Raw genomic sequence first — 12,752 nt, forward strand, 5'->3', positions numbered from 1 at the left:
GCTGCTGAGCAGACAGAGTGTGGCCTTGAGTGTGGGACTGGGTGCTCGCTGCTGCCTGCGTCCTTCTTTAGTGAGAGGCCATCTCCCCAGCTCTTTATAGGCAGCCCTGATGGATGGGGAAATGGAATCTGGGAGTGAGGAAGGAAATTTTTAAGCATCGTGATGCTTTCACATGGTTTCATAATTCAGGGTCCGTGGCAACCACAGGGGCTCAGGATATCCAAGAATAGCAGCTGTCAGCTACGAGTCTCAGCCCGCAACACATGACTTGTTCTGGTTTCATGTGAGGAAATGGTTTCCCCTGTGAGCAGCGGCAGGGGGGTGTGTGTCCACCCAGGGCTATTCTCAGCCGGTCCCTTCCCCTCATGACTTCTCCAGCTCTGACCTTTCCACAGAGCTGAAACTGCTGCGTTTCCCCAGCTGCTCTAACCACAAGGATAGGGCAGGTGTGATACTGCCCTGGAGGGTGGCACAAGCTTCCCTTGGATGCAAGGGACTGAATCAAGGAATCCACGCTAGGGGACTAGGAAGCATGAGGTCATGTTTCCGTCATGTGTCCAGTCATCAGTCACCGAGTGAACAGGGGCACTGGGTTAAACACTAGTTGAAAATCATAAAGAGGCATTAGATGCGGGTGTTAATATGTCAGAAGCCTAAACATATTTATACCCACTAACCTAGAGATCGCATTTCTAGGAAAGAGATCTAAAGAAACAGGCCCAAATGTGGAGGCATCTTCAGGCAGGAAGGTGCTGACCCAGCAACATTTATAACTCTAAATAAGGAAACCTAAATTTTCCTCTATCAGGGAATGATAAACTCAGTTATGATATATCCACTGGAATGTTTGTTATTAAGCCCTTAAACTAAATGAAGTAGCATAAATATAATCTTAACATCAGTTGTCAAAAAGTAAGATAAAAATTATACCAACTGAATAAGATGAAGAATTATACAAATATATATGTGTATATACACATATACGATAAATATTGTAACCATAAATTGTGTGTGTGTATACACACACACAGATATATGGTCTAGGCATGGAAAAAATAAAAAACATTGGCAATAAATGCCCAAAGCATCATTAGTACTTAACGCTGTGTGACGGATGAATGGGCGATTTTGTTTTCCTTTTTTTTCTGGAATTTTCTTTTTTTTTTTTTTTGGAGTAAGAATGCATTACCTTCCTGGTCAGCCCACAGATTTATGAACACATTCTGTCTTAAAACATTTCCAACACCACCAGTTGGAAGGTAGGTTGTTGGCAGATGTTTAATTTGAAAGAATTTTTGGATAAATATACTAAGGTTTCTTTCGAATGGCCTTTGCTAAAATGAAGTCTTGATTTCCATTTCTCTGAACTATTTTGAGGAACCTGTAGATATTTACATAAGTAATGCCAAATTCGGAGCAGTGTTCCTTTCCTACTCTTTTCAACTCATAATTTCAGTGGTGTGAAAGAGTCTACTTTCTTAGCCAGATGTATATACTTTCTTTTCCATCCTTTATTATTACAGAATTAGTGGGCATAAATCACATTTTACATTGAGAAATAGATTTAGTTCTTTCTAGTGATCTTTTAAAAAATGTTATTGAAGTATAGTTGATTTACAATATTGTGTTAATTTCTGCTGTACAGCAAAGGGATTCAGTTATACACACACACATATATATATATATATATATTCTTTTGAATTATGGTTTATCCTTTCTAATGATCTTTATCCTCTAGGTGCCCCCAGTCTAGTAGGAGCAGGTAGAGTATAAACAGATAACCACAGCACTTAACAGAAACTGCTAAGATTCTCAGGAGAAAAATAAATGAAAGCTCAGAATGTGAGGAAGAGGGAGTCATGGTCTCCCTTGGGAGGATAGGGAAAGGCGTCACGGAAGGGATGGAATTTTGATTGGGTCCTGAAAGAGACACAGGATTTGAACATATATAGATGGTGTGGCAGTAGATGGCTTGGCCTGCTAATGCAGAGTCACAGGTGTGAAATTGCTGGGTCAGAGGGAGGAGTGAGTCCTTCAGAGTAGCTGCACAGTGGAGGGGCAAATATGGATGAAGAAGCTGCATTAGGACCAAACCAAGAGGGCTTTGAATTCCCCCAAATGGAGTTAGAACAATGGAGGAGATAAGACGTAAGCAAAGTGAGACCACACCTGAGGAATTCTGTCCTTCCTGTGTCCGTAGAGTTACTTCTCTTAAAACACATGGGCTGTGTTTCCATCCCATCCCTATGATTGCTAATGCTGGTCCGAGGGAGGTGCAGCAAAGGCAAGATTTGGGGCAATGGCAGGTTTCACTGGGGCTGTAGCATCCAGCTGTCTTCCTTTGTTACTGTCAATTCCAGAAAATGGAGTCTATCATTTGCTTCACTGGAAACTCCAGGTCACAGACAATGCCTCCTCCTCAACGTCCACCCCCTCTGCCCCAGCCCTCAGTCGATACCCTGAATTGAATTCCCTCATTTACTTCTTGGGGGAACCCCGTTCACACTCGTGATTTAGTTTCTGAGAGCAGGCGTCTCTGAGTTGAGGAGGTTGAGAAGAAGGAAATGGAAACTGCTGAGTCAATCACGTTTCTGATAACGGACTTTATTATTTAGCTCTGCCATTACAGCACTTTCCACATTGTGTGATAGTTATCTTTGTAATTGTCTCTTCAAAAATCTAGACCTGTTGATTTTATTTATTTTTAGATAATTATTGGAGTATAGTGGATTTACAGTGTTGTGTTAGTTTCTGGTGTACAGCAAAGTGATTCAGTTATATATATTCTTTCATATTCTTTTCTGTTAAGGTTTATTCCAAGATATTGGAATATAGTTCCCTGTGCTATAAGTAGGTCCTTGTTATTTTATATATAGTAGTTTGTATCTACTAATCCCAAACTCCTTAATTTATCCCTTCCACAACCCTGCCCCTACCTTTCCCCTTTGGTAACCATAAGTTTGTTTTCTATGTCTGTGAGTCTTTTTCTGTTTTATAAATAAGTTCATTTGTATCATAGCTTAGATTCCACGTATAAGTGATATCATACGATATTTATCTTTCTCTGACTTACTCACTTAGTATGGTAATCTCTAGGTCCATCCATGTTGCAGCAAATGGCATTATTTCATTCTTTATGGCTGAGTAGTATTCCATTGTGCATGCATATGTGTGTGTGTGTGTGTGTGTGTGTGTGTGTGTGTGTGTTTGTGTGTCTGTATACCACATCTTCTTTATTCATTCATCTGTCAATAGACATTTAGGTTGCTTCCACGTCTTAGCTATTGAAAATAGTTCTGCTGTGAACATTGGGGTGCTTATTTCTCTTCCAGTTAGAGTTTTCATCTTTTCCGGATACATGCCCAGGAGTGGGATTTCTGGATCATATGGTAACTCTATTTTTTGTTATTTAAGGAACCTCCATACTGTTTTCCATAGTGGTTGTACAAATTTATATTCCCACCAACAGTGTAAGAGGATTCCTTTTCTCCACAGCCTCTCCAGCATTTATTCTTTGTAGACATTTTAATGATGGCTATTCTGACTGGTGTGAGGTGATACCTCATTGTACTTTTGATTTGCATTTCTCTAATAATTAGTGATGTTGAGCATCTTTTCATGTGCCTATTGAATGTCCTGTTGATTTTAAACCAAATTCATACCATGTCTTGGTGGACTTAAACCAAATTCTAACACATGTTGATTATAACATGGTTAATTTTCTGACATAGTCTCTATGTCTTATAATTTTATTCTTTTTGATAAATATAAAATTCTATCTTAGTGATGATATATTTGTAAGATTTTTCATATCAATCCTAAAACCAGGAAATAGCTCTTTGTCATATATGTTTTTATTTGGATCAGGAAAATAACATACTTGTATGCAAAGTATGTGCTCCGTATGCACAAATTTAATGAATAATAAGGAAACCTTAGGCTGGATGAGTTGGAAGGGTCTCAGAAACATCCTAGGAGGTAAATTAATGTTCCCAGGTAAAATGACTTGCCCAGGATCAGAGAGATGGAATTAGTCAGTTTTACATTTCAGTGTCTACATTATTTAACAATGTATCTCCAACAGTAATCGCAATGCATTAATAAGTATTTGGTGAATGAATGGTTCAATGATTTGACGAACAGTATGTATTATGCCCAACGTCTCATTAGGGAGTTGAAATACTAATATTATATAAAGGATCAGAAAGGCCATGGTGTCAAGGTCTTGATCTTTGGGGACCACCAAGATCTCTTACGTGGTGATCACAGAAACTGGCCAACGGTCAACATGGCGGATCCTTCAGCATGGAGGGCCTTGATTTGTGTCCTAGCTTTCTGGTTCATTCCAGCCTCTTTGAGGCCCCACCTCAGTCCAGCAGAACATCCCAGCCACGAGAACAGGGAATTCTGGCTGAATAATTCAGGTTCTGCAACACCTCTGCCTAGTCCAGCTCTGCTCACCTCCTCATTGTTTCCTGTGTCCTGGCCCTGATGGATTGGTTTCGTTCCAGTTTCCGGTCCCATAGCTCTACATCCCCAGGCGTCAATCTCAGCTCTCTCCCTTTGGCAGCAGTGGTTCCATGGATGGGCTCATTGATAATGACACCCTTTTTTGGCCCGGCCTTGGCCTCCTTTTTTCCAGCTGTGGTCCACAGAGTCAGGCTGCAGCAGGCTTGGCCCTGCCTTTCATGTGGGCAGAGAAAATATCCTGGGGGCCCATTTCTAGCATCCTAGAGAGACAGTGTCTCACTGACGCAGCCCCTTCTTTCTGCAGCCAGGCCCTTTCCTATCTTGAGTTCTTCTTGTCATTCTCCTCTGGCCATTGTGTGTGTGTGTGTGTGTGTGTGTGTGTGTGTGCGTGCATGTGCACGTGCACGCAGATCAGGGCGTACATCTTGGTACTGGATTACATCCTTCCACCTGTTCCCCTGCTCCTCCTTCTGTGACTCAGTAAAAAGCATTCCCTCTTACCAGGTTTCCAAGCCAGAAAGCTGGGAGTCACCCTGACTCCTCCCTCCCCCTCATCTCCTCCATCTATTCAACTACTGACTCTGTTGTATATGAAATTAAGTGTATCTACTTCTCATCTTTCCCATTCCCACTCTCTTAGGTGGGTCCTTGTCACTTCTTGTCATGACAAGAGCGGCCTGTCAATTGTTTTTTCCTCCATTTGCCTCTCTTCAATTTGTCCAGCACAAGGCATTTGAAGTGATTTTGATCAAATCAGTCTCTGTCTCTCTCTGTTGAAAACCCTTCAAACAGTCTACCTTGTTTCCAGCATGAAATGGAAGCTTCCCCTCTGTGATCTGACCTCTGTCTCCCCCTTTGGCCTTGTTTCTTGCCACCTTCAGGCTTCCTGGAAACAAAGACTCAGCTCTCTAAACTACATGTGATTCCTTAAAAATGCAGATCTCTGCTCTGCTTTTTATGAACCAGGTGTCACTTGGCAAAGCACAATTTCCCTTTCGTGTAGATCACAGGGCAGAGTGAAATTCTATAAGCATGGGTATATCCCGTGAAAGCTGCAGAGATTAGTATTTAGACCAAATAAAGGAAACCACTGTTTAATTACCTTAATTTTCTAAGGAAAAGAGAGAAATCCATGGATTGCAGTATTCAAAGACATGCAAAATGCAAAACCGAAAGATATTTTACATCATAATAACACAACTTTGGCCGTTAAACTTTAACATAAATTTATAAGAAACACATTTCCCTTTTCTGATTTATTTACGCTCTGGAGCCATACCTTCTTGGTATCATTTCAAAACCCGCCATGTACGAGCTGTGTGTTACTTACCTTCAGTAGGTTACTTACCTCTCTGTGCTTCAGTGTCCTCATGTGTGAAAGGGGATAATAACAGTACCTACCTCAGAGCACTGCTGTGAGGATGAAATGCATTAATATCTATAAAGGCTTAGAACATGACTGGCTCATAGTAAGTGTTATGTGTTAGTTACTATTATCATTATAACTGCAATATTTCAAGTAATCTATTTTATATATTTTAAAAAGCACGGGTCTCTTGTTCTTTGCCTGAATGACCCCACCCTCACACTCTTCCTGGTTAATCATCCTTCAAGTCTCAGCTCAATTTAGAATAGAGGAAGGCTAGAACAACCTGAATGGGCTAAGTAACAGATTGGTTAAATATAAATTTTGGTATAAAAGTTTGGAATATCCCCACACTGAAACATCATGCATGCTAATTTTGTTTCTTATAAAGTTTTTCTTTTTTATTAAATTTATTTATTTTTGGTTGCGTTGGGTCTTCGTTGCTGTGCGCAGGCTTTCTCTAGTTGCGGTCAGCGGGGGCTGCTCTTTGTTGTGGTGCGTGGGCTTCTCATTGTCATGGCTTCTCTTGTTGCAGAGCACGGGCTCTAGGCGTGCAGGCTTCAGTAGTTGTGGCACGCGGGCTCAGTAGTTGTGGCCCACGGGCTCAGTAGTTGTGGTGCACGGGCTTAGTTGCTCTGCGGCATGTGGGATCTTCCCGGACCAGGGCTCAAACCCGTGTCCCCTGCACTGGCAGGCGGATTCTTAACCACTGCGCCACCAGGGGAGCCCTGCCCTTCACCTTTGACAGCTAAAGAGCAGGCTGTGGCCGGTGACAAAGGCACATTTCCACTTTCAGAAGATCGGGACCATCACTGATGAATGGCTTCAACCAGCTCACTGTCCTATGGGCTCCATCCTGAATCCTGCACTTCGAATAATTGTGTACTTATTTCTTCAATCTGCAATCCAGTTTCTGCTCCCATTCTCTCCAAGGGATTTGGCTACCATATCGGCAAGACTAAAGGATTTACCTTTTCTTAGTTTATTGTCTTGGCAGAATGACCATATGTTCCAGATCCCCTTGGCTTTGCAGTTGCAACATTCACTCACAAGGAATTCTCTAGTTCCGGGCACTCCACTTCCTAGTGGCTAAGTCTCTTGGTCCCGACACCCAATGGTCTCTCCTACACTTGCATCTCAGCACTCTCCTTCCACAAAAGCACAGCATGTCGGGATTGCCCACCTCTGCTTCCCGCCCCTCAGCAGGACTGTAATCTCTTCTGAGAGTCTGGTACCTTCAGAGACTTCCCACGTGTGATCTCAAAGGGTCACACCTGTCAAAGAAGTTTGGTCATCTCTGGACCAGGAGTTGGAAGAAATTGGGTCTTGACACATATCCTATGTAACCTTAATCAAGTTTTTTAACTTTTCTAGGTCTTGCTTCCTCATCTGAGCCATGGCAAAACAGATTGGGATCAGGTTAAACCATAGACATGGATATGCTGAGGGAAATCCAAAGACCTTTGGAAGGTCTTGTTACTGCTGTGGCCACCGGTCCTGCTTTCAGGACCACTGGGGAGGCTGGGAGGACAAAATGACAAAACAGATGTGAAAATTCCCAGGATGGAGTTTCGAGCACAGTGGCCGTCAAGGGCGTGGGAGGGGAAACCTCTTATCAACACGAGTGAGGGGAAGTGGAGGACTTCCCTGCTCAGGAGTGAGGGGGTGGCCCACAGGATGCCCGTGGGGCTCTCTGGAACCATGGTTAACTCTCGCTGTCACTTCTCACATCCCTGAGCTGGAAAGAGCTGAGTCCTAGAATAGTATGCTTTACCATGAAACCACTGGGCATGTGGGTTGAGGAAGAAGGAGGAGGAGCGATTCCCATCAAGGCTGGGGAATCATATTCTGGATAGAGTGTCAGATGCCTAGTTCATTCATACTTCATTTGGCTAAATGGACTTCATGTCCAGAGTCCATATTACCTATCACACCCCCTCCCATTAAAACTGGTAGTTTGAGCTGCCTCTGGACACTTATTAATACCTACTGTGTAGGGCTTCCCTGGTGGTGCAGTGGTTAAGAATCCGCCTGCCAATGCAGGGGACATGGGTTCAAGCCCTGGTCCGGGAAGATCCCACATGCCACGGAGCAGCTAAGCCTGTCCGCCACAACTACTGAGCCTGCACTCTACAGCCCGCGAACCACAACTACTGAGCCCAAGTGCCACAACTACTGAAGCCCGCACGCCTAGAGCCTATGCTCTGCAACAAGAGAAGCCACCCAATGAGAAGCCCAAGCACTGCAACGAAGTGTAGCCCCCGCTCACCACAACTAGAGAAAAGCTCACGCACAGCAACAAAGAGCCAAGGCAGCCAAAAATAAAAATAAATAAATAAATTTAAAAAATACCTACTGTGTACACAGAGATAAGCATAACCCAATTTCTGCATTAAGGAACTCCCTTTCTAGGAGTGGAGACAACCAAGTAGACAGATATTTTATAGGTGATGTGATGGAGGTAGCACAAAGGGAGGTACAGAATTCAGTTGGAAGAGAGGTCAGGGAAGGTTCTCTAGAGGACATGAGCACTTTTTTGGTTGTGTATTTGAGAGGCATTTGTTATCATTCTCTATCGACTATGACTTAGCAATGGCCTCAATGTATAAACCTTGGAGGCCATTGATTTAGCTAAACATTTTGACACAAGCCTTTGTACTCCCTGTGTGAACGTTCACTGGTGTGAACACAGCATTATTGTTAAGACCTTCATGAATAAAAAAATTTTGCCTGCATGAGCCAAAGATCAAATCTAAGGCTAGGAGGCAAAAATCAACAAACGCACTGTGTGGCTAATCACCCACTCTTAGCTATCATCATTCTTCTTATGTATTTTCATAAGAGTTATGTCCTTCCATGGCTTGAAGATCAGCGCTCCCCACTCATGTAGATGGAGGTCTCCACGTCAAGGGCTCTTCCTTAGTGCACAGTGGATTTAGTCTTGACCTGGAACTATTCATTTACAGCCAAGAGATGGCTTTCTCCATCCTTTGGGCTCTCTGACATTTTGTTTCTACCTCTGATATGACACATACCTTATTCCATCTCACAAGATAGTGATTTCTGTCACTGTCAGCACCATCACTAGACTAAGGACTCTGAGGGCAGCGATGGGTCGTCATTCAGCTCTGTCTGTCCTGACAAAGAACAGGTGACTACTCAATTGGGTTGAATGGAAATGCCAGGATAACGAAGTCTGTGTAGATTCCAGGTACCACGAGACACATCCTTCTTCCCTTGAAGCAGCATGAAGATGAAACTCCATCAACCAGGAGAGACCATGAGAGATACTTGCATAAGTGATATCAGAGATTGTAGAGTGTTAGAGTTGGGGATGGGGGTCTTGGTGAAGATCAGAACACTTGAAGCAAGACTCACAGGAAGAAAGGAGTGAGGACAGAAAGGATAAAGAAAAGAAGTACAGTCTGTGTGCATGTGTAGGTGGTGGGACCAAGGAGAGAGGAGAGTGATGAAGTAGGAAGACATTGTACTTTATTTAGTGACACTGAAATGCTCCGAGATGCTGCTCTGACTCCTTCTATCCCACATCTCTACAGCACCCAGGAGGCCTGGCTCCCTCTTTTCACTCTTCATTCTTCCTTTTCAAAGCAGAGGCAGGTAGCAATGTGGGACTGCGGGTGAGCAGGTGGATCAGAGTGGTTGAGCTGAAGGTGGATAGAGGTCTTGATCCCATCATCCTAATGGCCCTCATTTGCCCTGATTCATGCACTACTGTATTCCTGGCCTTTGGAAGCTTCATGTAGTCACCTTCAGGCCCACGGCAGCTGCCGAACCAGGCAGGGCTTTACAAGTACACAAGGAATTCCCTGTGGATGTCTGGGAAACACCCACAGGCTTAGATTATATACTTTATCTGTAACATAGATGAATTCATTGCCAGCTTTATCCAATTCCATTTTTATACTGGAAGAACATTCTTTATCTGGGTCTTCTAAACTTGATTCTTCTTCCTGATTTCTTTCTCCTTTTCTGTTATTGGCCCAAGGGGGCACACTGAAATCTTGATTTCTTTTGCATTCTTTGGGACAGATGGACCACACCCCTTTCCTGTATTCAGCCCTAATAAGATGGGTCTTTGTGTGTGGCGTGGCCCCTAGGGGGCCAGCAGTTTCTCTCTCTGTGGTCACGTTCTATATTTGTTCTGGAGATGACAGGGTAGAAAGAAAATGGATTTTAGAGTCAGATGAACCTCAGTCCAAATCTTGGCACTGCCACTTAACAGCTGTGTGGCCTTGAGATTATCACAGAACCCTGTTCTGTCCTCTGAATCTCATTGCTTCAGGGGAATAATCACACCCTGCTCAGGGTTATGGTAGGGTTAGATGTATGTGTGTAACGCAGCTTGCCTAGTGCCTGACTAGGCAAGTAAATGTTCGCTGTGTAGAAGCTACTTCTGCTGGGGCCTTCTGCACACTGGACAGAAGCTGGACACTTTCGTTATGCCCAAGGAAATATACAGGGCACTAAAGTTCACTCTGCCTAGCAGAAGGAGGCCTGCAGTGGGACATGGAATCCTGGCTTCCTCCCCTTCTTGGGGCCAGGCCTGTGGTGACCCTAGAAAGACTGACATGAAGTCTCTAGCTTCTGGAGGTGCTAACCACTACGAGCGTGATGGTTCTCATCTACAAGCCCCTTCTAGCAGGTGTGAAGGTTCTATCTTTCTTGTTGGGTTTGCAATTCTCCCCCAAGCCTCAGTCACTGCCTTTGGTATACCACTTCCCTCTAGGGTTCAGCCCACTTCTTCTCTCCTACACCTCCCTCCGCTTTCCTCCGTGATGACACTGCTGGGGAAAAGAAAGCTGTGCAGAGGTCCTCAGCCAGCTAGCTTCAGTTTCCTTATTGGCACCATGACATCATCTGTACCCTGGAAATTCCATTCTCCCCCATCTCTGTCCCAGGCCTCAGAGTTCCTATAAAGAAGGGCTCCCAACTCAGTATCAGCACAGAGCACAGAAGGGTTCTGAAGCTTCTGGGTTCTGCAGTCCGAGCTCCAGGGAAGTCTCTCCTCAACCAAGACCATGAAGCTCTGTGTGACTGTCCTCTCCTTCCTCGTGCTCTCAGCTGCTTTCTGCTCTCCGGCTCTCTCAGCACCAAGTAAGTCCATTCTTCCAGCTGCCACTGAGTCAGGATGTAGGCAGCGCTGACTTTTCTAGTTGGGGCTGGTCCAACACTAACATCTGGGGATGAGACAACAGGGAGCAGGGAAGATTCCTAAGTAGCCTGCAGGTAAACGTAGAGTCTGGTAGACACTCAGTAATATTCAAGTTCCCGTTTTCTTAAGAAATAGCAACCCACAGACTGGTTTAAGCAAGTCCCTGTCTCTCTCTGTGCCTTGGTTTCCCCATCTGTAAAATGAAGGGAGTTAGACCTCTGCTCTAAGACCCGATACAGCCTGAACCTTCTAGAATCCTTTCGTGGTCTTCTCCTAGGATTCTCTATTCAGAATAAGACTCCTACTCAGAGTGGGTGGGATTAGATACAAGGGACCATATTTGGGGATCCGGCAGATCCACAGGGATGCCCTTTGAATATCTATAACTAGAAGCCAAAATGAATAGCTCTGGGTAGAGCTTCTGTCTCACCTCGGCCTTTCTTCCCAGTGGGCTCAGACCCTCCCACTGCCTGCTGCTTCTCCTACACCCTGCGGAAGCTTCCTCGCAACTTTGTGATCGATTATTACGAGACCAGCAGTCTCTGCTCCCAGCCAGCTGTGGTGTGAGTATCAACCCTGGGGCCTTTCTTGGAGGCGAGGGTGAGGGCAGGATTAGAAAAGGGGGCCTGTTTGAGGTGAGGGGAGATGAAGCAGTAGGGAGGCAGGTGTCAGGGCTGAAGGCCTCCCTGAAAGCAGTGAGGAACCGGTCATGGTGTCACCTGCTGAGACCTGGAGAGGGCTGGGTGGGAGCTAAAGGAGGGGAAGGTGCTTTCCGGGGAGGAAGTTAGCTAGAGGCCAGGAAAACAGGGAAGGTCAAAAAGATGATAGAAGATGTGGGCTGAATTCTTAAACCATACTTAGAAAACACGTGCCAAAGTCATTGCTAGGGGCAGCAGGGAATGAATGGAGAGATATGTCCACATTGATTGCAAAACTCATTGGTTCCTAATCTGGGCAACTCAGGAGGCCACAGCTAAACCCAAGGAGGAAGTTACAAGGAATCAGGTCCCAGCAGCACCCCAGGAAGGGTCTTCTCACCCACTAGGCTGTCCAGCATGAGCCATGGTGAAGGACAGGGAGATACCCGCCACAGGCAAGGTCCCATGGGATTCTAACCTGTCCACTCTTTGCTCCACAGATTCCAAACCAAAAAGGGCAGGCAGGTGTGCGCCAACCCCAGTGATCCCTGGGTCCAGGAGTACATGGATGACCTTGAACTGAACTGAGCCGCTCTGAGGGCGGGGCAGGTGTTCTGCAGGAAAGATCACCTGAGCCCGACGCACCCTCTCCACACTCACGACCCCTCCCGGCAGGCCCTGTTCCTTCTCTTAATTTAATCTTTATTACATACTATGTTATTATTGTATTTGGTGTTGTTTCCCACTATTTATGTTTGTTTTGCCGAAGGACATGTGTCCCCCATGGGGATGGTCCACCATCACTGTTTCTCTGCTATTGCGGATACATGGATAATGCAATTGAGTCCAAGTGTTAATAAAATGTTTTAAAAATGTAGACAGTTTCTTTGTGTTTTAATTTGAGTTGCGGTAAAGGGAATTGCCTGCTATTGTGCATAGTTTCCAAACACAATAAGAATGAGCAATTACTGAGTCCTTAATATGGGCTAAAATGTCTAGAGATACAAACTTCACTTAATACTTTTAGCAAGGATTTTAACACCCTTACGAAGTAGGGACTGTTATCCTCAATTTTACGGATGTAAAAACAGAGGCACAGAGGTGA

At 44.6% G+C, this 12,752-nt stretch overlaps 1 protein-coding gene across 1 annotated transcript; it reads left to right on the forward strand.

The window, feature by feature from the left end:
- Nucleotides 1-10,807: 10,807 nt before the first annotated feature.
- LOC309975636 (C-C motif chemokine 4) lies at nucleotides 10,808-12,524 on the forward strand. Its single transcript, XM_082860825.1, has 3 exons — nucleotides 10,808-10,951; nucleotides 11,458-11,572; nucleotides 12,148-12,524. The coding sequence occupies exons 1-3, from the start codon at nucleotides 10,876-10,878 to the stop codon at nucleotides 12,233-12,235; spliced, it is 279 nt and encodes a 92-aa protein (XP_082716951.1). The 5' UTR covers nucleotides 10,808-10,875; the 3' UTR covers nucleotides 12,236-12,524.
- Nucleotides 12,525-12,752: the final 228 nt, after the last annotated feature.

Source organism: Leucopleurus acutus, assembly GCF_964270905.1.
Source record: "Leucopleurus acutus genome assembly, chromosome: 19".
NCBI classification, from domain to species: Eukaryota; Metazoa; Chordata; class Mammalia; order Artiodactyla; family Delphinidae; genus Leucopleurus; species Leucopleurus acutus.